A 23,720-nucleotide genomic window follows, 5' to 3' on the forward strand; every position below is an offset into this window, starting at 1 on the left:
AGTTCATGAGTTCAAACCCTGCATCAGGCTCTCTGCTGTCAGCATGGAACCCATTTTGGATCCTCTGTCTCCCTGTCTTTCTGCCCCATCCTGGCTCGTGTGCTCGCTCTCGCGCGCACTCTCTCTCTCTCTCTCTCTCTCTCTCAAATAAATAAACATTAAAAAAAAAGTTCAAGACTACCCTGAGGGGCAGAGCCCCTCAAAGTGCAGGAAACAGGCTTGGGAAATGGTCTTGAAGCTGTTGCCGTGGCTGACTTTCATCTTTCCCTCACAGCCTGTCCCTGCCAAGCCTTTGTCACTCATTCTGTTATGCCCTCCTCCCTGCAGTTCATGACCAAGAACCCCCACAAGCGCCTGGGCTGTGTGGCGGCACAGAACGGCGAGGACGCCATCAAGCAGCACCCGTTCTTCAAGGAGATCGACTGGGTTCTCCTGGAGCAGAAGAAGATCAAGCCACCCTTCAAGCCTCGAATTGTAAGTAGGGCCCCAGAGCCCATTCCACACTGTGCGTCGGGCCTGGGTGCGCAGAAAAAGCGGTCTGGGGCACGTTTTACAGCCAAAATGACAAGGGCAGGAGGTGGCCGAGCCGCTCCCCGAAAGAGTCTGCTAGCCCTCAGAGTTTACTGTCAAAAATACATAACCTAGAGCCATAACCAGGATGCTGATTCGTATGGGACACAGAAGACTTTTAATTTTAACAGAGATCAATTGATTGATTTCAATCAGAAGTTACAAATGATATGAGTTGGCCGTGTATGGTGGAGATTTAAGGTTTCTTTATAAACAAATGGGTTCGCTTTATAACTGAGTCAATTTAAAGAAAAGTACTTACTAGGTAAATAAGAGTCACGGTCATGGTCATTATGTGGACTTAGTGCAGCGTGAGAAGGTAAGACCCAGTGCCCAACACCTGGGGTAGGGCTGTGCTGCACCAACCCTGGGGCCGAGTCTGTAAGAGGCTGTCTCTGTAGGGCTCCCCACCCCCCTCTGCCCCGCTGTCCCTGCTGGCCTCCCTCCGGCCCAGCATACACCTCTTTCCAGGTTCTCAGCCCTGTCCCGGTGATACCTGTCGAAGGGGCTGCAGGAAAGGGTGTCAAAGCTCAGCTGTTGGAAAGAGGAATCAGAGAGCAGAGGCCATGTCCTAGCAGTGACCTTCTGCTGGAGGGAGGCCTTCTGGTCAGCAGGGCTCTCCTTGAAGTTGAGAGTGTGCGTACAGGCCTGTGTAGGGGGAGTATCCCAAGTCTGCTGGCTTGTGGCCTGATGAGGCAATTATTCAGACTGAAAATTGGGGTAGCCAGTTGGCTAGTATGCTGGGAGCAAAGGGGGTATGTAATATTAGGAAATTACAGGCCAAGAGCCCCGGAATGCTGGGACCGGGGTCCTGGGCAGGAAAGACCTGAGACCATCCAGTCAAGCCTCAGTCACCCCACATTGTGTCATGCAGCCCCCTCTCCCTCACCTCCAAGTACAGGACGGACCCTCCTGTGCTTTGTGAATCATCACAGAGGAATTCTGTTATATTCCAGGTTTTCTGGGGAGCAGTTACTGATAGTGCTATGAAATGTCCCAAGTAGGAAGCAACTCTCAGCATGGTCCAGGCTCAGCCAGTCTAGAGCACGGAAGGTTGACTGTCCCTGGATGCTTGATTGGGTCACTATTCCTCATCTGCTTCCTCCTTTGATTTTTACGACTTTCACTGGCTGGTGCACAGCTCGGAACAGGCTAGATTCAGGCTCACCTTCTTTCTTTGTTAGCATCACCTTTGCTCCTGCCCATTTCCCCCTTGGCTCTGGGCAGGGCTCCCTGCACATGCCATCGTGCTCAAAGGCTACCCCCCTACCCAGACGGTCTCTGTGAATGGTTTACAAGGACAAGATCAACCGTGTCCTGGAAAAAGCAAGGGGAAGTAGGAAACCAGAGACCAGGTAGAGAAGGAGGGGAAAACTAAAGACTCAGATCCAAGGGTAAAATGTTATTGCAGGTTTAGTCTAAGGTAATCTACCCAAAGCAAAGTGGGAAGTAGAGCGAGGTAGAGAATCCACCTGACAAAAGGGATCCCAGGGCAAGAGCAGGGACCGATCAGTCAGCACAGGTCTGCAAAATGACTTACTCGACTCAAAGCTAGGCTTATAGAGAGCCAGACAGGGCTGGAGGGGCAGCTCTTCCTGCGGGTGTGGGGCCAGAGGACAGGGCAAGCTGAGGGGACTGTCAGCAGGGGGTGCAAAGGGAAGAGCGGGCCTGGGGTAGGGCAGAGGCAGGCACCCAAGTCTTTGCTGAGAAGCCACAGGGAAGCAAGGAATTAGGGAGAATCTTTATGATAAAAGGCCCAAAGAAGTTTTAAAGTATGGATTCATGGAGAAGAGTCTCTCTCTGGGATAAAGAGAAGGGAGAACATGGCTCAAACCCAGCAGAGGCAAGTGCTCTGAGATTTCAGGGGCCCTGCGAAGCTCCTGTCTCCAGAAGCCTGTCCCTAAGGCCGAGCAATAGCAGGGATTCCTCCTGAGGCTGCGACCCTCTGTCTCACCTCTGAGCCAAATGAAAGGGCAGACCCAAGAGAAGCGACCCTTTGAGCTGTGCCTGGCTTCCCCTGAGTGAGGGAAGAGTGTAAAGAACAAGCATGAGGTTTCTGTGGGCCTGCAGGATGGAGAAGGAGCCAGACACAGAGGAAGAAGGAGAGAAGGGTGACTCGGGAGGCCAACCCGTGACCCAGTCCACTGGTAGACAGGCCTCACCCGGCCTGGACAGGCAGGGGTAGCCGGCCTGGCGTGCAGGTGCTCCTGTGGGCCAGGGTGGGAGAGGGTCCCTGGGAACCAGCAGCAGAAGTACATCTCTGGGTGAGGGGGTCAGGCTGACCTGGAGGTCAGGTGGGACTCCACCCAGAGCACCAGGGACCCGTGCTTCCCTCCCTTGGGTCTCTCCTGAGCCTCCAGTGTGGGACAGGAGGGCAGGACTCTCCTCGCTTCCTTTGCCGAAGGGCTCAAGTAGGCTTCCTGGGGCCAGACCATCCCCTGAGAGGATGGCAAAGAGTGAGGGCAGGGGCTGTTCAGGAGCTCCCAACAGTGTCCAACTGTCTGAGTCAGCATTCCCAAAGACTGAGTTCATCCTTACCTCACACGTCACCTTCTGTGCAAGTCCCTGCTCACCCCCACAGAACTCCAGAGTTATCCTTAACACTGTTGGGGGTTGGGGTAGGGGAGGAGGCAGGGAGAGCGTTTATCTGGCTGGTTTGAATTCCGTTTGGAAGAGAGAGGCCATCCGAAGGAAGGATAAGAAAGGAAACTTCCATTGTGCAACAGGTGTCTCTGGTCACATTTTGAGCCGAATAATGTTCCATACAGAGTTCTCAGTTACAGGTCTTTAAAGATGTATTCAAGTTCTTTTAAGTATCTGATCTCATTTATATCCTAGAGATTTGTCTCTGGAGAAATATCAAAATGGGAAAGAAAAGAATAGTCTACATCTCCTTAGCAGGTTGGAAAGGTCTGCCTGAGACTGCCCCTAAGTTGAAAGCTCTTTTCTGAAAAATGTTGATGGTACCACCCTGAGTCCTCTGTGGGCTTGTTCACAGCAGAAATGAATTTTAAGTTGAATTCAAGCCCACCACAGTGACAAACATACTCTAGTTCCCGTGTCTGAAAGCCTTGCAAGACCCACGTGTAACTCACACAAGGTTTTAAGAAGCCAACACCCACCTCTTACTAACTCAGGATTAACCCTGGGGGGACCACGGGTAGCCAGGCCCTCCTGGCTCAGATACCAGCAGTGGTGGTGGCTATGCTCTGTAAGTAGGGCCAGTTACCAACAGGCAAAATAGATAGCCACCCACGAGTGGTCACGGGAGAGACACTGGGGGCTGAAGTGCATCCCACAGAAGTCATCTTCTGTTTACAGGGGAGGGGTTCCATCATAAGATAGGCTATCCGCCGGCTGAGGGTGTCGCATAACCTTAGGGGTACATCGATGCCCTTTGAGGAGAGCTGAGAAGGAAAGGTTGTGACAGTGGGAGGAAGGAAAGTTGCTTTGGAGCCTGACATTGGGAAGAAGTGGACAGGGCAGTGTGAGCTTCTTGGATCTTAGAGACAGACAGCCTCCTTGAGAAGGGAGAGGACAAGTGTGCGAGCCTTGCAGTTTGGCGGTGGCCTCAAGAAGACACGGGGTGTGTGTTTTAGAAGGCAGTGAAACGAGATACACAGAAACCCTCTAATCTCCTCATGCCAACCCCCCGCCCCAGGCATTCAGTCACAGAGGGAACCCTGGGGCTCCTTTGTCTTGGGCTAGCTCCACTAGCTCCTACCCACGTCCTGTTGACATCACAGCAAAATGCCGCCACCCCCAGAAAACAGCCGGATAGTGACCACCCCACTGAATGAGCCGGCCATACCGAGTCTAAGGGCCTTGGGGGTGTCCTGCCTGTCTTGATTCAGGAGGGAGTTGGTTCTGTCTGGTGGGAGGTGCTGGAGTGAGGCCAGGTGAGGTCATGTCATCCAGGTGCCAGGGCTTAAGAAGAGCCAGGACTCCATGGTATGTTTTCTGCATCTCCGGACTCTTCCCGCTCACGCGGCAGGGATGAAGCTCCTCCACGGCACAGCCTGTGGTGGGAGAGCAAACCTGTACACTGCCCAGGCTGGCTCTGCTGAAGACTAGGGTGGCTCAGTCGCCCCCGTAGGGGCTGAGGATATGGCAGGTTCCCAGGCCTGGTTTCCATCCCCTCCGTAGGAATCCTCGTCCCTCCAAAGATCTCACCGAGATTGTCCAGATCCCTAGCTGGCCTCTGGCCTCTGGTCCAGTTCCCTCACAGACCTCAGGTGGCTGCTGTCCCCTCCAGGCCTTTACCTTCTCAAGACGTTTGCTAAGCTTAGATTTCTGCTCCCTCGCGCCTGAGCCTCCCTGTCTAACCCCTGCCCTGACTCACCAGCTGTCATTAGTCCGACTGGATTGCCTGCCTTCGGGTTTAGGCCCATTTGCACTAACCCCCACCTCAAGACATTTTTCAGTGGCCTCTGCTTCAATGTGGGGATTTCATCTCATTCGTCCTGCCAACTATCTTGTATTCTCCCACCCTCACTTTGCCTTTTATATTCGTCCTGTCTACCCTCTGCCACCCACATTTGCAATTGATTTTGCACAAGCGATGTGCCGTCAACACCAAACCAAAGACTCTGTGCCACCCTTGTATTCAAATCGATTTCTGGAGGTGGCTGGCCTCACGGCAAGGGCACACAGGGTGGGTGGCAGGCACCCCAGCAGCAGTTGGGAGGCTAGAGAAGCCAGTAAGGCTGGAGCCAAGGCCTTTGATGCTGGAAAAAAATCTCCCATCATAGAGTTCATTCGTCTGTCCCACTGGGCATTTAGTTCCAAGGTGATGGCATCATCCAGTAGCCAATAAATGTAGCACATTTTGCTTTTGTGTTACTGGTGAGCTCACCTTCTTTGGGGACCGCAGAGGGTAGAGTGATGGGTTCAGTGTGTTTGAACAGCATCATGTGACTGTGCGGATGTTGGAGGTATTTTCTCGCTCCAGGCTTCTTTCCTGGGCACTCCTCTTGCAACCAAAAAGCATTAGGCTCTGAGATTATGGCTCCCAGGGCTCCAACGCTGGAATTGGGGGAAGCCAGTGGAGGGGGGAGAGATCTGCCTCCCCAGAAACCTAGCTATCCTCAGTGAAAGCCAAGGGCAATGAGGGAAATGCTGGCCAAGTAAACTTCTCTTTGTGTACGTGTTCTCTCTTTTCAAGTTTGCTTCAGTGTGAATGTCCCTCTTTAAGGTAAGGCCTCCTGAATGGGGAGTCTGTCCAGGTAGGTGAGCCCTCTCAGGCCCGGTGACATGGAGGCCCTTCCAACCCCATGATCTGTTTCCATCCAGTCGTCCACACTGCATGGCGGGACCCTCGAGGGAGGCCTTTCCTGCATGCTCCTGCATGACCGGGCTGTGCTGAGAGAAAACCGGGAAGTGGGTTTGAGACCCTCACAACCTCACCAACGTAGCAGCCTGAGGAGAAGCCCTGCTGAGCAGGCAAAGGCAACCCTTTCCCCTGAAGCTCGTCAACCCACCCAGGAGACCACCTGTTAGTGGGCCCCATGAAGACAGAGTCCCAGGTGACCAGCAAAGGCTGTCCTTCTCCTCCACCTAGCAGAGCAGGGACGGGACCCGGCCAGTGCCTAGAGACATCAGTGAGGACATCCCCCCGGACTGTGTCCAGGCCAGAGTGGGAGCCCTTCGTCTCCAAGAGGCTGCAAGGTCCTGCAAAGAGCCAGGACACCAGTCCGGGCCTAGAGGGCATCATGGGAAATGTCCAGGAAGCTGTTTCTGGCAGTTGGCCCAGGTAGTGACATGGCACAGTGGACCCGTACCGGCTTTCACCGCAGAGAGACTTGGGTTGGAACAAAATTGCTGTCGTAGGTTAGCCATGTAAGCCCGGGAGTTCACTTCATTTGCAAACCCCTGGCCTCCTTGGGCCTGAGCTCTTTATCTGTAAAATAGGGATAAAAATATCCACTTATAAAATTATGAACAGGATTAGATAAACCTGTAGATTCCCTATGAATTTTAGTTCTTCTCTCCAGTCACCATCCCCACCCAGCCTGTCAAAGCCCCTCCTTCTCCCGCTCGCGTCAGGAATCAAGAGCTAAGGAGGCAGTGCGGTGTATGGAGGCTAGGCTGTGGAATCAGAGGCGGCCAGGTTCCAACTAGGGCTGCAGGATCTTGGGAGAGTTGTCTCACCTCTCCGAGCCTCAGTGAGCCGATCCATAGAACAGGGATACTAGTATGTACCACGTCGAATGTCTGTGAGGAGTGAAAAGCAAATCAAGTGAAGTGATTAGCACATTCCTTGGGATACAGCGGGTGCTAGGACAGAGCTAAAGCTGACAGTACTGGAGATCCCGGGGGTCTAAGCCAAGGGGGCTAGAGAGGGTGCAGTTCCCGGAGAGGCCAGGGGTTCACATGAGGGATGAAATCATGTGGTCGGGAAAGCTGCCATTGCAAGGCAGAGGACTAGCAAAGAGCACCATCCAATCCCCGCAGAGAGCCTTCTGGAGTTTCATTCCGGCCCTGCCCCTGGTCTGGGATGGGAGAGCACAGGGAGACAGGAGATACGGCAAGACAGAGACTCACCCCGGCCCTAATGCCCCTTGAGGAACCCCAAGTTGCCCCGCAGGGTCTGCCCCCCTTTTACGGTGTGACCTTGCCACCACCTTTACTTCCCCTGCCCCTGTCCTCACTGGTCTTGTTTGCCGAGCACAGCCGTGCAGCCCAGCCCTAAAGTGCTGGCAGTCTGATGAGACCCCATGACCATGGCTGTAGGAGCAAGGAGGGTTCCCAAGTGTTTCTAAGCTAAACAGCCTCAGTGGGGCATCTTTGACTCTGCACAAGGGATTTCTCTGTCTGGGAATTCTGCTTGCAGGAGCGTTCCTATAGCCCGACCTGCACATCACTTTGGTGCTCCCACCCACTACCCTAGGGGAGGAATTTGAGCCCTGGGCTGGGCTGGGCATTTCTGTAAGTTCCGAAGTTTTCATTTATAACTTCATAGCTGTTCAGTTGAGATTTGCCTTCATGGGTTCATCGAACTAGTGTATATTGAATTTAATCTCCTCCCCACCCCACTAGCACCTGAGGTAACACACACAGCCTGCCGGGGAGCGTGGGACCTACTGGGCTGTATGTGACTGAAGGAAGGAAGGTTCTCCAGAGGAGCTGGATCTGGGCAGAGAAAGCCAAAAAGGATTAGGGACAGAGAGCTACCGGGAAAAGGCATGGCAGCAGGGGAGGGCAAGGCAGGATTCACATCAGGTCTTTTCAGTGGGAATTTAGTGAGCATGTACTTTGTACCCTCTGTGAAGCTGTAGAGGAGAAGGCTGGTTGACGTAAGAAGAATCACCTATAAGAGGCGCCTGGGTGGCTCAGTTGGTTAAGTGTCAGACTTCAGCTCAGGTCATGATCTCACAGTTCGTGAGTTTAAGCCCCACATCAGGCTCTGTGCTGGCAGCTTGGAGCCTGGAGCCTGCTTCGGATTCTGTGTCTCCTCTCTCTCTGCACCCCACCCCCCAATCATGCTCTGTGTCTTTCTGTCTCTCAAAAATAAACATTAAACAAAATTTTTAAAAAAAGAAAGAAGAAGAATCACCTGAATGCTACCATCCTGAGGGGTTCCAGTGGCAGAAGGAGCCTCAAACATAAAGTGCTTGGGGAATACCAGGCACAGTACAAAATGCAGGCCTTGACTCAGGGCAGGGGTCTTGGGGTTTGCCTCTTAAGGTTAGGGGGCAGGGAGGAAAGGTGATGTGAAGAGGAAAGCCTCCCCGGACAGGCCAGCTGGCAGGGCCTCTGTGGGCCACAGGAGCCACTGGCCACTTGCAGTCTCATAGAAGGTCCCTCCCGGGGTGGTGGTCTGGCAGCCAGGAAAAGAGGGGCAGTGGTCCCAGGCTGGATAATGTGCATCGAAGTAGAAGCAGATAGAAGCTCAAACCTTCCCCAGGTTGGGGACTCAGGCCTCCAGGCCTCCAGCCAGCATTTGCTCTCTGAGGGGTGCAGGCACCAAGGGAGACTGTGCACCAAGGGGTTGGGGGTGTTCCCCACCCACGTCAGCCTGCAAGGGGGCACAGCTGGCTATCAGGGAGGAAAGAAGCTCTTGGAAACCCAGCTTGCATTGGGGGACGGGGGCATTAGTGCCCTGTTTACTCCCCACTGTTTGTGCCAGGTAACAGAATTGGATTTAGCTTAAACTCGACACTCAGACATTCTTCTGGAATTCTGGGATTTGACAAACACACATTAGGTCTGTGGCACATCATTACAGTTCCACATCAGCCTCACTCTCAGAGCAAGGTGATCCCGGCCTGCCTGCGGGACTCAGACCCCCACGTTATTCTGGCCTCTTCTTTCTGGGACCCGCTCCACCCCCAAAGGGGTTTTATCGGTGCACAGAGCTTGAATGTCAGGTGTGTGAGCCCCGCTAGGTGTGGAAGAAGGTCAAGAATGGCAGGGACAGTGAGATATGATACTTGCCTCGAGTAAGGAGATAGGAAGATAAGCCCACAGTGGGGCTTACCAACTGCGATGACTCAGGAAATAAAGCAGACCTTGACTTGGGGCCTCAGCCAAACTCCCTCCCCACCCCTCCCGCATCTTAGCTAGTGTTTGGAAACCACAGGTGGTCTTCCTGGGGGAGGCATGGCAGATTCAGGCTGCAGGTACCCAGGCACCTGGGATGTGGGTGATCCACCAAAAGTTTCAGAATATAGTCACCCCAAAACATGAGATTCCAGAATTTAGCCCCCACTTTGTATCAGAGGCAACGAGCTAAGAGGAAAACACTGGACAGGGCTGGGTGCTGGTCCCTCTGTTTTTTATATCTTTGAGACTCAGAACAAATCACTGAACTTCTCTGCTCCCTTCCTATAAAATGAGGGACTTACATAATCCCTAAAATGTCTTACAGCCTATGAGGGCAGGGATTGGAGGTTTTTGGAAATCAATTTTATTATAATAAAATTTACATAGAATAAAATTTAACCCATTTAAAATGTGCATTTTGACGCATTTTAACAAATGGATGCACCCATGTTACACCAGCACAGTGAAAGAAGATCTCTACCCCAAACTGTTCCCAGGTGCCCTGTGCCCCAAGGCAGTCCCTGATCTGCTTTCTGTCACTGGAGAGTAGATCTGTCTTCTAGAGTTTCGTGTGTGTGTGTGTGTGTGTGTGTGTGTGTGTGTGTGTGTGTGTGTGTATACACACACATATATATGGAGCCATGTAGTGTGTGCTGTTTTGTGATTTTGTGTCTGGCTTCTTTCACTCAGCATCCATGTGTGTGAGATTTAGGAATTATATTTTTAATTTTTTACCATGGAAAACATCAAACGTGTACAGAAGTAGAGAGAATCCCCATGTGCCCGTCACCCAACACCAACAACTAGCCTGTTCTGGTTAATTTGTCAGGGGAGGAATTTTTATCTGTTTTGTGCACAGCAGCATCCTCAGCAACTCCCGGCACGTAGTAGGTGTTGTAACATATACTGTGAATGAATGAATAAGTTCTATAGGTCGACAGTGTTTTTCCAGAGAATACTTCTCTCTTAGCTCCAGCTCTAAATTCTCTTGTCACCTTTTATGGCCCAAGATCTGTTCCAGTTTATGCCTCAGAATATAGGGTGATAAGATCCTGCATTGGGAAACCTGAAAGTGTTGGATGGTAGGAGAGGTGGGTGACCTCATCTTGACTTGAGAGGCATATATTCGGGTGTTTACAGTTCCCGTTTCAAAGCCAGCAGGCAGAGCAACAATACATTCCGGGCCAAGAGAACTGATTTCTATCTAGAACATTTTCATAAATAAGGGGGGTAGTATTGGTGAGTGGAGGAACAGGGCTTTTGCCAGGACCAGATTGAAAAGTTTCTTTGGGCACCAAAAAGTCCCTGGAATTAGATAGATGTCAACCCAACAGGCGTCAACCATGACTTTGAAAAGTAGATGCTTTGAAAAGTAGATGCTACATGAAAAAGGGCTGCACGATTAGAAGCGGAATGGGGCCAGGTTTGCCGCTGTGGGCCTCCCCACTTTCAGCTGGAGAACGCGGGCTCCTGATGCATCACCGGGCACGGGTCCTGCCGTGGCACGTCCCGCTGTGTGGGGCCAGCTCCCTGCAGAGCCCAGCTCGGGCGCTCAGGCCTCGGGCGGGCCACAGCATGTAGGGCGCTGTCTCCTCCTGAGCCTTTTTATGGCTGGCTATCCACCCAGGTTTTCCGCATGTTGTCAGTTCCAGACACCCCGACTGAGTGCCCCTTTGCCCTACTTCAGGGTCTCCGCAGCAGCAGGGTGTGAAGTCAATTTAAGGAGTCAGGTGAAGAAAAAAGTGTAATAAAGACTAAGATAGGGTAGAGTAGGGTCAGGTCAAGTAGAATCAAACAGAATAGAATAAGTAGGATATCATGGGACGCCTGGGTGGCTCAGTTGGTTAAGCGTCTGACTTCGGCTCAGGCATGATCTCGCGGTCCGTGGGTTCGAGACTCGCATCGGACTCTGTGCCGACAGCTTGGAGCCTGGAGCCTGCTTCAGATTCTGTGTCTCCCTTTCTCTCTCTGCCCCTCCCCCTCTCACACTCTGTCTCTCTCAAAAATAAATGAACATTAAAAAAAGTTTTTAAAGAATAAGTAGAATATCAGACTATAGCACGGAATGCAATCTAGGTAAACTATGGCTTGCTGAGTCATTTCTTGGGCTGATGGGATGAGGTGATGTGCACTAGGTTATAGACAAAATGTCTTTCTTACTGTTGGTCATACTAAAAAGTTCTGAAGGGCTAGGCCCCTCTTCACTCCTCATGTCTAAGAAATGACCCCATGAGCTGTAGTGGGGACGGTGGCTTCACGTACAGGGAAGATTGCAGGTGTGCGTTTGTAATGCAAATAACAAGGCTATTGGTGGAAAGCTCTGAACAGCATGCCTGTGCTGGGCTCTGTGCAGCAGCCCATCGCGCACATGAACGCATCGATGCCTCTCGGAGGGAGGCAGGACGGCACATGTCAGGAGCATGGGCCTTGGTGTTAGGACACCTGAATTCAGTCCCGGCTGCACCTTGGGCAAACTGTTTCCCAGTCTCTCCAGTGGGGTCTGTGGCGGTGCTCGCTACCCCTGGGGTGGGGGTGAGCAAGAGTGAATCAGGCAGGGAAACAATTAGCGCAGAGCCCGGCACCTGAAAAACCCTCCATCCGTGGGCTTTAGTGACGTTTTCATGTGCGGAAACAAGTGTGCCAGGCTCTGTACGACGACGCTAGGAATACAAGAGAGATGCCCAGTGCATCATTATTTAGCGCTAGTTATGAGGAGTACCAGGAAAGAGGCACGGGACAACCGAGGGGTATGGGGGGACCAGCCTAGGCTGGGAATGGTTCCCCAGGAAAGGGAACTGATACAAGGGGCATTTCCTTCCCCACATGGCAGCGCCAGACCCTGTCTTTAGTGGCAGAATGGAAGCCTTGTGGCCTCAGGAATGGTTTCAGAACTCCTTTACAGCATTTTGAGAGGGCGGTGGACTCTCCCTTATTCTCATTGCTGGTCTCAGAGGGCAGGCTCACCTTTTGAACAAAGCCGTTGCACTTTGCCATCCTCTGGGGATGCAGCAGGGTCCATTTAATTAACCGGGAGCTGGCAAGGCCCCAGCTCTGAGCCAGGCAGCGCTGGTGAGATGCCTGCCTCACCGGGAAGCCAAGATTCACAGGCCACTTAGAGGCACCTCCAGGCTGGTTATAAACTCCAGACTGAATGTCATCAAGCACCCGTGTGCACCGTACAGACAATGAGGACTTCTCCCTACCCACGTGGCTCAAAATGACTCTTGGCTGAAATGTATGCATTATGCATTTGTCACCAAACTTTAGAATCAAATTGTCACAGCCAAAGGTGTGCATGTGGGTGGACTTTGGAAGGCCTGAAGGGTTCGAGCAGGTAGAAGTACCACCCTTCAGAGCCGCACAGAAATGCCTCCTTCCCTAAAAGGAATGAAGAAATGCTGTCTGTGGAGTTAAGACTCTGATACAAATGACTTCACCTGGCCTTAAAAGAACCTTCTGGAAAGAGCCTCAGATACACAGTCTGTGTCCGGGGGACTTTTCCCAATCATTGTCATAGAGTCGCTTCAGCCTTCCTGCAGAGCACTGAATACACCAGAGGGAACGCCCCGTGCTGGGGACCCCCTCGCCATGGTCCAAGGGGACAATTCATGTCCTGAGAATCTTTCTTCTCTATGTGGATTCCTCAGAGTTATCATACGTTGGACAGATTCAGGTTTTATTCAAAGGGAAACTTTCAAATCTGTGGTTCTTAGCAATCAAATCACCGCCCCTTCAAGAATCTGCTGCAGTGAGATGTTTCCACATGCACAACATGCTGTACCATACGAGGCTCACGGAAGCCCTGAAGTCCATTCCCTAGCACAAGGCTTTGCAAATTGGCCCACAGGCTGAATCCAGCCCACTGCCTCTTTTTGTGCAGCCCTCGGTCTAGGAATAGTTTTTACATTTTTCTTAAATGGTTGAAGAAGAATGTTTCATGACACATGAACATTATATGAAGTTCGAATGTCAGTATCCATATGTAAAGTTCTGCGTCCATAAGTAAAGCCACACTTGTGCAACTGTCTGCGGCTGCCTTTGAGCCACGACAGCAGAGTGGAGTGATTGTAACAGAGATCCGTGGCCCACAAAACTTAAAGATTTACTGTATGGCCCTTTGGAGAAAATTTGCCACCCCTGCTTTAAGAGTGAGAATCCAGGTTAAGAGGCTTGCTTGAAATACTTTACTTAAAATAATTGAGCTGAATGCGGTGCCCCAGGGGACTCAGTTGTTTAAGTGTCTGACTCTTGGTTTTGGCTCAGGTCATGATCTCATGGTTCGTGTCAGGCTCTGTGCTGACGGTGCAGAGCCTGCTTGGGATTCACTCTCTTCCTCTCTCTCTCTGTCCCTCCTCTGCTCTCGCTCTCAAAATAAATAAACTTAAAATAAACTTAAAATAAATAAACTTAAAATAAACTCACCTTGATGAGCTCCCCACTTGACCATGTTAAGCAGGGGACCCCAGGGAGTGGTGTCTTGGGCTCTCCTTTTAAAGTTCTGTGGGCTTTGGGGCACCTGGGTGGCTCAGTTGGTTAAGCATCGACTTCAGCTCAGGTCATGATCTCACTGTTTGTGAGTTCGAGCCCCACCTCAGGCTCCGTGCTGACAGCTCAGAGCCTAGAGCCTGCTTCGGATTCTGTGTCTCCCTCTCTCTCTGCCCCACCCCCACTTGCGCTCTGTCTCTCAAAAATGAATAAATGTTAAAAAAAATTTTTTTAAATAAAATAAAAATTAGGACCCCTAATGTGAAAATGTAACTGGAGCATTTCTTGACGTTCAGAAGCCCTTGTTCCTACAGGGGTCATCACCATGTGGTGCCCACCGTGCCCCAGTCTCTAACGGCTCCAAGTTCCCCAGGCTCCCCCACACACACTCACACCCTGCTCGTTACAGAGGAGAGATGACATCACAGCCAGCAGCGCCAAAAGTAAAATTTGTCTTCTTTCTTCTTCTTGTTTTTCTTATCTTGCTTTATTCTTGAAAGTTTAAAGATGGCCCACCAGGATATATAAAGGACATGCTCTAAATATAATATCAGTGAAAATGAGGAAAGAAAAACAAAGGCAGGAAGACAAAAAAAATCAGGAATGTTCTTTGTGGGAGTGTCACACATGTGGCTCTTAGCTTTTGAGAGCAGACTGTTAATTGTAGAGCAGAGTGGAGGGACGAGAAAGCACCCAGGGTGTCCAGGTGAAATAGTGACTGTTCTGTGAACCAAGATCAAGTAGAAATCGCTCTCAAGGATCATCCCAAAGGCAGTGCTGTTTGTTCTAACCATACAGTTGTGATAAATAATGATGAGGAAGCAATGCTGATAATTTACATTTCTTCTATGCCATGTGCTGTTCTCACCACTTAAATGTATTATTTCACTTACTCCTTATAACGAATATACAGGGAGGGCTACCAGCATCCCCATTTTACAGATGATGAAAGTAAGGCCCAGAGAAGACCACGTGATTTGCCCAAAGCCGCAAAGCTGGAGAGATGCAGAAGTGAAATCCAGGCAGTCTGGCCACAGAGCTCTCGTGCTAACCTACTGAGCTGCACTGCCTCTCAGAGGCAGCACCTGGCGACACCAGTATGCTTCCCAGTGAGCTCTTGGATGTCCCAGTTTATAAAGGCTAATATCAAATAAGGAAAGGAGGGCATGAAATGGAGAAGGAATGCCAATATACAGTGTGAACTTGAGAGGAAGCCAAATCCACAGCAACTACAGCCCTACATAGGCTTTTAAGCCACAAAAAGGCCTGTTGAAACTGCCAAGGAAAAGAAGGAAGAAAGAGACCCACTGCTCCTTTACACAGAGGGACCCAGTCAGGCTGCCTGTCGGGATCACTTGGGAAGCTTTAAAACATACACAGGTCTGGGCCGCACCCCTGGATGGCCCAATTAATGAGGTGTGGGGCAAGGCCCAGGTGTCCATGTGGGTGCACTGTTGGATTTTTTGTTGTTTTTTTTTTAAGTTTTTATTTTACTCCACCTGGGGCTCATCATGACACGTGCCCTCCTTCACCCTCACTTATCTCCCCCCTGGTAACCATCAGTTTGCTCTCTAGAGTTGAGAGTCTGTTTCTTGGTTTGCCTCCCTTTTTTCTTTTTCTCCCCCTTGTTTTGTTTCTTAAATTCCACATATGGTATTTGTCTTTCTCTGACTGACTTATTTCACTTGCATTATACTCTCTAGTTCCATCCGCGTCATTCCAAATGGCAAGATTGCATTCTTTTTGTGGCTGAGTAATGTTCCAGTATGCGTGGGTGTGTGTGTGTGTGTATGACCTCTTCATTCATCAGTCAGTGGACACTTGGGCTGCATCCATATGTTGGCTCTTGTAAATAACACTGCTGTAAACTTAGAGGTGCATGTATCCCTTTGAACTAGTGTTTTCTTTGGGTAAATACCCAGCAGTGATTACTGCATCACAGGGTGGTTCTATCCTTACCTTTTTGAGGACGCTCCACATTGTTTTCCAGAGCAGCCACGGCCAGTTTGGGTTCCCACCAGCAGTGCACCAGGGCTCCTTGCCCAGGTTCCCTTTGTTTCTGATGCACAGGCAGGATGGAGAACTGCTTTGTTACCAGTGACAAAAAGCAAGGCTGTTACCTTGTCTCTAACTTTTCCCCAAAGAGAAGTCTCTTAGAAGTAGAAAGATTAGGGCAAAACCCAGTAAAGATGAACTGATTTCCAAGGGAGAAATAAGTCATTACAAGCCAGAAATAAGTACCAAAATAAGAAGAAATCAAAGTCAAATGCAAATCAGTTGCACTTGATAAAGCTCACCTGGGAAGCTAGGACAGGCCATTCCCTGGGCCGGATCCCTGAGCAGTGACACTGAATCTCTGATGTGGGGCCAGCATCACTGTTATGTAAAGTTCCTGGCAGTCCAGTGTGCAGTCACTGGTCTAGGCCCAGGTGAACTACATGTCAGGTTACTAAAAAATCTGCTGTGCCCACTACTTGGTAATTTGGATTTCCAGAAACCAGCAGTGACACCAAGCGATGGGAGATGGGCAGACAGTCTCCCCGTATTCAAAAATAGGGAAAATGTAGATTTGGGATACTTGGAGGTAGGTGCTGTTAAAGCAATTTCTAGAATTTTTTATGAAAAGATATTTCGTGAACACTGGGGGGAAATGGTAATCACTTGGAGCCAATAAACTTCATTTCTAGACCAATAGACCAGAGAAATGCAACAGCGTTAGGTGTCTTTATTCCAGCAAAGCAATTGAAAGTCTTTGATATCATCCTCCTGAACAAGATGGGAAATGTGACCATGCCTGGGTGCCTGGGTGGCTCAGTTGAGCACCTGACTTTGGCTCAGGTCATGATCTCGCAGTTCAGGAGTTCGAGCCCCGCATCAGGATTGCTGCTGTCAGTGAGGAGCCTACTTCGGATTTTCTGTCCCCCTCTCTCTGCCCCTTTCCCACCTGTGCTCTCTCTCAAAAATAAATAAACATTTTTTAAAAAGTGACCTTGGCTGGTCAATTCACAGTGGATTTAACCATAATGCCCCCAAAGTCTGCTGGGGTGCCTGGATGTTGGCTTTGCAAAAGGGCTGTTTGTAGAGGGCAGGCCAGAAGGGTTCAAGCCTGAGCCTGCCTTACATGGTATTTTTATACATGTCTTACTGGAGTAATGGGAGGCATGCCAGTCATATTTTAGGATGACACAGAGTCGAAGGATATAGCAGACAAGATGGATGATAGAATTAACATTATATTCCCGTAGTATTTTCACGTTTACATGAGCTTTGCTTATATGCTCTCATAGAGCCCTCGGCAAGCTAGGCATATTTATTATCCCTACTTTGTTGGTAACAGACTGAGATCAGAGAAGTAAGTTACAAAATCATTATTTATGACTATCTCAACAAGCCGGAAATAAGCACCAAAGTAAGAGGAAATCAAAGTCAAATGCAAAGGATTACATCTGGATTCAAAACAATCTATTTCAGAAGATTGACATTTGTATCAGTTGCCTAGGGCTTCCCAAAGTGTCGTAAACGGGGTGCCTTAGAACAACAGAAACCTATCATCTCACAGTTCTGGGGAGGAGAAGTCTTTAATCAAGCTGCCAGCAGGGCCTTGGCGCCCCCACAGCCTAGAGGTGGTGGGGAGAGTCCTCCCTTGCCTCTGTCAGCTTCAGGTGGCCCCAGACATTCCTTGGCTTGTGGCAACATCTCCGTTCTTCAGGTGACATTCTCCATGTCTCTGCACGTGGGCTTCCCTCTGTGCAGGTCTGTCACTGTTCAAACTTCCCTTTCTTGTAAGGACCCCAGTTACACTGGGTGAGGGCCCACCCTCATGACTGCATCTCAATTTGATGACATCTGCATGGACCTTATGTCCAAATAAGGTCACATTCTGAGATACCAGAGCTTAGGAATTCAACATCTCTTTTTTGGGAGATGCAGTTCAACCCATAATAGGGTCACACTGGATAGGTAACACTAAGAGCATCATTGATTTATCACAGCTCCCTGAGAAATGGAACTAGGCATCGGATGAACTTGAGGGTTCCTACCAAGTAGAAGGTCATGCCACAGCACTTGGCATTGCTCAGACCAGAGTCAGGAGTGGAAAGGTCAGCTGTGGCCACTGCATGCTAAGAAGGAAGTGGATTTTAAAAAGGAGGGAGCCACTGAGGGCTCAGGGCAGGATAGGTGCCATAAAAGCTCCATGGGCGGCCGAGTGCCAGGGGAGCCCGTACATCTTGCTCTGATTTCTATAAAGAAAATCCCGAAGTGTGACCAATTCTCGGTTAACAAGATCAAGAGGGAAAGAAAGGAATGGAAGATTACGTTTGGAGCAATTTCTAGGTAAATGATAGTTAACTTGAAATTCTGTTCCAGCCCTCATTTTTGCCAGGCAAGGCATTATGCAGTTTTACATCCTTTGTTTCATTTAACTTCACATGTAAGCATGGGTGCATTAACATACACATGTATACGCTGTTATTTACCATGTAGGGGTATAATGAATAGATACGTGTCTACAAAGATTTGTTTAATAGAGAGCAAGCATTCTAATTATTTAAAGTCTTGCTTTTTGTTTTCAAGTATGTAAAAGAGCCAAGTAGAGCTTAGGCGAGAATTTTGACATTTCAAAGCTAGGAGGAATTTGGGGCTTGACTGCTCTGGTGAATGAAATTATTTCAAGCAAATGAATATTTGCACATCATCTGCTGTGTCCTAGGTGTCTTAAGGTATCTGAGAGGAGGCTGTGACACACATAGCATTTTAGAAGGGGCCAAATGCATGATCCAGAAAGTGCTGTGGGAGCTGGGAGGAGGGTGAGATTGGGTAAGGTGGCTGTCAGGGAACTCCGAAGAGGGAGTCGGAGCCTGATGTGGGCCCAAGACCAAAAAAAGCTGGCATTTTGGAGACTGTGTGGAGACAGCATGTTCCCCCCTCCCCCATTCTGATTGTGTGCGTGGATCAGAGTGACCACAACCTGTGCTCTCGTCATGCCCGGAAGAGGTAAAGAGGTGTGGGCAGGGACCAGCGAGGTAGCCACATGAAAGCCAGCCCCATGCCCCAGCTGGTGAGATTAGGGAGTTTTCTCGGTGCTTCAGAACAAAGTCATCTGTTGATCTCGTAATCAGATGAAGACAGAAGCAGAAATCGCTGGCTCTTCTGAAAGCTGGTGTTTATGACCTCAGTACAGTGAGAGAAAGAATTGCGCCAGCCAGACAGGAAGCAGGCATTCAGGCCGCCTGCCCATGTCCGTGCTGCGATCCAAGCACTACCACAGCCGGCTGATCCCCCAAGCCCTCGGCCGCCTCCGGTGATTTATAAGGCAGGCCCAGTGGCTCTGCTTCTCAGTTGCAGTTTCTCAAAAGGATCTGGAGGGACCTGTAACTGTTTCCATAACCTACCTCACTCCCCCGTTGGAGATACCAAAGGTAGGCCCTTGCCCCAGAGTCAGCCCCGGACCTCTCAAATCCCAGACCTTATCTCTCTCGGAAGGGATGCCAGAGGGAAGGGGAGTGTCATTTTCCTCTAACATCAGCCACAAGGGTTAGTGTCATAAAGTCCCCTTAGCCCATCTGTCTTTGATGGAATTTTCCCAAACCCTGGTTGAACCTGTTTGTGTTGGTCTCCTGCCAGCAATCAGGGAACCCCAGTGCCCCAAGCTGACTGCTGCTCAGAGAGGAAACCCCATGAAGTAGGCCTAAGTCTGCCTGTTTCTCTGGGCTGCCCCGCGCTAGGCCCCTCACAGATCAGACCTCAGCCATCTCGCCACGTCACCTGGGCCCCCCCCCCCCCCCGCCCCACGACGTGAAAAGCCCATCTGGTAGAACAGCTGCCAGTGGTCCTGAAGCCAGAGCACTTACCTGGCTCTGGATACAGTAGAAGCAAGAGCAGTGCATTCACTCATTTCTCAGCAGCTATTTATTGAGCACTCACTGTGTGCCAGGCAGTGCACTAGGATGGGGATGGGATGTGAGTTCAACCCAGTCCCCATCCCCAACAAACTCACAGATTAGTGGAAAGGAGGAGGATGTGTGTGATCAGGGCTGTGATAAGGCAGGAGAGGGCTCCTGGGTGGCGCAGTCGGTTGAGCATCTGACTCTTGGTTTCTGCTCAGGTCGTGATCCCAGTGTCGTAGGATTCAGACCTGTGTCGGGCTCCGTGCTGAGCGTGGAGTCTGCTTAGGATTCTATCTCTCCCTCTGCCCTTCTTTCCTGCTTTAGTGCACTCGCTCACTCTCTTGCTCTCTCTTTCATAAAAAAAAAAAAAAGAGAGATGATGGAGCGCCCATAAGAGGGGTGGAAGGACAGGAAGGCTGCTTGAAGGAAGGCCATCTAAGCCTGGTTGGGAAGGGTGAGCAATTCAGCTGGGTGATGAGGACATGGGACAGAGGCAGGGGTGGGAGAGGGGGTTCCAGGCACAGGCTTGGAGTCAGGGGAAGCCAGTGAGTCCAGAGAACCTCATGGTCCAGCAGGGCCCAGAAGCAGTGGGGAGCTATGCGGGGATAAGACCCTGAAGGGCCTTAGAAGTAGAGGACTGTAAGACCCTGGGACTTTTCCCAAGGGCAGTCAGGTGCCATTGGAAGAATCTCAATCTCTGGACAAAGCACTGGGATGTTCAGGTAGACCCTAGCTCTGCACTCATTCAGCATTTGGAGGCATACAGATAAATGTAAGACTGAGTCCCTCCTTCGAGAAGCTCATGGCATCAATGGGCAGGCCACACAGACTGTGTTGGGTAGCAACCAAGCTGTCTATGATATGTGCCCATGGCACACAGGTGCTAAGACTTGGACGTGCATTTATTGGGTGCCCATTACATGTTGGAGTCTGCACTGAGGCACCTAACATGTGATGTCTCACTGAGTCCTCAAGGCAATCTATAGAGTGCCTGTCACTACCCCCATTTTACAGATGAAAAAACTAAATCTCAGAGAGTGACCTCACAGTGTCATATAGCCAGGAAGGGGCAGTACCAAGATAAGAGGTCAACTAGTGCTCTCTGTCCTCCTCCGTGTCACCCCGCTAAGTGTGGGACAAGCATGTAGGATGGGCTTCATGAAGGAGATAAAGACTGAAGAGGTCCCAGGGTCTCCTCTCAGGCTCCACACTGTGGGCTAAGAGTCTAACATTTAGACTCTAGGGGAGGCATATGGGAAGACTGAGGATCTAGGTCAACGGGGAATGTCTCTGGGGGGTTGTCCATCTGAACCTTGGAGTTGAGTCTTATGCTCGCTCACAGGGAGGCCCCAGCTTTTCAAAGAATAAAATCGGTGAATAAAGGATATAATGCCCAATCCCCTCCACATTGAGGATGCTATGCTGTCTACGTGCTGTTAATAGGGAGTGGTGTTTCCCAGAGATATTTGCTTTGGAAAACTTCTCAAGTCTCTAAGGTTAATGGTCAGGAATTTGCACATAGTGGGGATCTTGGCTTCTTGAATTGGAAATGAGTAACTGATATGCATTCAAAATGTTTCCAAGGAAACCAGGGCCTGGGCCAGTTTGGATAAGGGGGCGAACAAGGCAAGTATGTCTTTCTCTAGAGTTCTTAAAGAATGGCACCGTCACTGAAATGCCACCCATGATTCTGTGACCCCTGGAGAGCCCAGAGCTGACTTGGTGGTGCCCCAAAATAGCATGAAATGGAGCTAGAGGTCCTCTGGGAAGGACATCCCTTGCTGTGCTGACCGAACCTGGTTGCCTGGTACACAGTCAGTGAGTGATGAAATTCAGACGTCCTGTGGAATCTAGCTCCGTCACTATGCTCAGCCGACCTCAGGCAATGAAGCCAGTTTCCATGGACACTAATGACTGAAAAGGTGAAGCATAAACAAGTAAGCAGACAGGGAAGGCCAGTGCCCGAGCAGTTCCAGATTTCTCAACGTTCCTCATCTCAAGGGCAACACACACATCCTTCAAGTCCTGTTTCCATCCCTTGGATTTTCTGTATCTCTCTTCTGTCTCCCTTCTGAGGTCTCCGAGACCCACTCAACTATGCAGCTCAAGCCCAGAGAAAAGACACGAAGCATGACTGATGTGGCCGAAAGACCCAGTCATCCCTGCTGTGGGCTATCCTCCTGATTGTGATCTCAGCCTGGGATGGTCTGAACACATGCCCCCTCCCCCCAGCCAAGCTCGCCCAGTACAGGTTACCCACTCTCGCCCGGACCCACAGCTTCTCCTGCCACACTCACCCACTGGCAAGCCCTTCTGGCTCCAGGCCTAGCAGTCTGGCCTGAATGTCTCCGGGTGGACTTTGATCCTTGCATTGTCTTTCCATTTCTCCAGTGTCCAGCTTTCTAGACATTCTATGCAAGCAGCATCATGCAGGGATCTGGATTTGAATCCAACTCTGCTCTTAACTAGTTGGGTGACCCTGGTTACCAAATCTCTTTGAGCCACAGTGTCTCCATCTGTAAAATCAGGGTAATAGTATCTGCCTGTTCTAAGGATCAAATAAGGAAACAAATGGGCAGGTGCTTTATAAACTATAAAACCACAGTTCCCAAACCGTGTCCTGCAGAACTCTGCATCTGAGATGGATGTTAAGCTATTCAGGAAAGGGGTGCCTGAGGTGGGGTGGGGGGGCCTCAGTCGGTTGAGCATCTCACTCTCGATTTCGGCTCCAGTCATGATCTCACGGTTCATGGGATTGAGACTCGAGTCAGGCTCTGTGCTGACAGCACGGAATCTGCTTGGGATTCTCTCTCTCTGTCTCTCTCTCTGTCTGTCTGTCTCTCTCTCTCTTTCTGCCCTTCCCCTGCACATGTGCACTCTCTCTCTCTAAATAATTAAATTTTTTAAAAAAGGCTATTCAGGAAAAAGAAAGTTTCGCGTCAAGTTTGAGGAAGGCTGTTCTAAACAAAGTGAACCAGGTTTCTTGACCCTATGACATCTCAGAGCCTTTAATTTGCCACTGTATGTGGCAAACCTCCAAGAGCAGAGTGCAAAAATAGCTTTGTCTCTAAACCACCTTTTTCATGGAGTATTATTAACATCTTTTAGGTTACTAGTTTCCACAGAACAAAGCTTATATTAATTAATATTCCTCCTACAAATAATAATGCTAATCTTTCCACAAGATTTATTCCATCATCCAGGTCACTAATCCTGGGTAACACCAGTTAATCAGCACCTGAAAGGGTATTGCCGGAGCTCCTTCAATCCTCTGGGCATTGTGCCATGTAGTGCAGGGTGAGGGGGGCGGGCGTTGAAGGCCTCCGCAGTCGGACTCACTCTGCCTCCCTCCATCCCCATGCTGGACTCCACCCCGGGCAACTCAGTGAACCCTGTTCCCACCTCCCCACCCACCATCTTTGTCCCACCTCTCCCTGCCGAGGTGACTTCTTCCCCTCTCTGCCAACACAACCGTAATTCATTCTTCAGGTCCCAGCCAAGTCTCGACTTCTCCATGGAAGTTTTTCTAACTATTGCAGCGTGTGTTCTAGACAGTAGTACTGGCTCCCAGATCAACTGGAAGTCCCGAAAGGCAGAGAGAATATTATTTACACTTCCGGATTTTTCTCCAAAAGCCAGGATTTGTTTGTTTGCTGCTCTCCATCCCCCATGGACCATAAGCCCTATTTCGGGAACTTGAGCCTCTAACTGGGTATGGGTCCTTCAGGGCTGGGGTGTCAGTGCAGTGGCGGGTTCTTCCACATGGCCATTCATTCAGTAGATGCTTATTGTAGGGAACCCAAGGTTGAGTAAGACAAGGCCCCTGCCTTTAAGGAGCTCTTGGTCAAGGCAAATAGCCACAACTCGTTGCAAGTCAGCATGTTGAGTATAATCATGGAAAGAATGTAGGAGCACAAAATAGGGTTCGTGGTGGATGCAGGTAGGGATCAAGGCAGGCTTCCCAGAAGACGGTCCCCTGCCCCCACTCCATTCATCCTCCTACTTAGAAGAGGTCATATGGAGCAGACCTGGCAAGGTTATGGAGGTCTACCTAGAGACAAGAAAGACCACTGGAGACTCCATGGGAGATTCAAGTTTGTTCCCCGGGTCACAGGGATGGAGGTCTCGATGGAGCCAGAGGGTTAGATTAGCAGGGGGAGTACGGGATGAGAGCTATGCATCCCACGCTCCCAAACACGCGTGCTCCACCCCCACACGGCAGTCTGTGGGAAT

General features: G+C 50.2%; 1 protein-coding gene across 2 annotated transcripts in view; it reads left to right on the top strand.

The window, feature by feature from the left end:
* Positions 1-23,720, top strand: part of PRKCE (protein kinase C epsilon) — a 500,740-nt gene that overhangs the window by 473,515 nt on the left and 3,505 nt on the right. The window contains exons 14-15 of one of the 2 annotated variants that reach the window (XM_045445929.1): positions 328-474; positions 5,735-5,764. In XM_045445929.1, the coding sequence (XP_045301885.1) occupies positions 328-474; positions 5,735-5,749 (162 nt within the window). In that variant the 3' untranslated portion in view covers positions 5,750-5,764. Of the gene's footprint in view, positions 1-327; positions 475-5,734; positions 5,765-23,720 lie in introns of those variants that run through there. The other variant, XM_045445928.1, reaches the window with a different exon arrangement.

This window comes from Leopardus geoffroyi, chromosome A3, assembly GCF_018350155.1.
Source record: "Leopardus geoffroyi isolate Oge1 chromosome A3, O.geoffroyi_Oge1_pat1.0, whole genome shotgun sequence".
NCBI classification, from domain to species: domain Eukaryota; kingdom Metazoa; phylum Chordata; class Mammalia; order Carnivora; family Felidae; genus Leopardus; species Leopardus geoffroyi.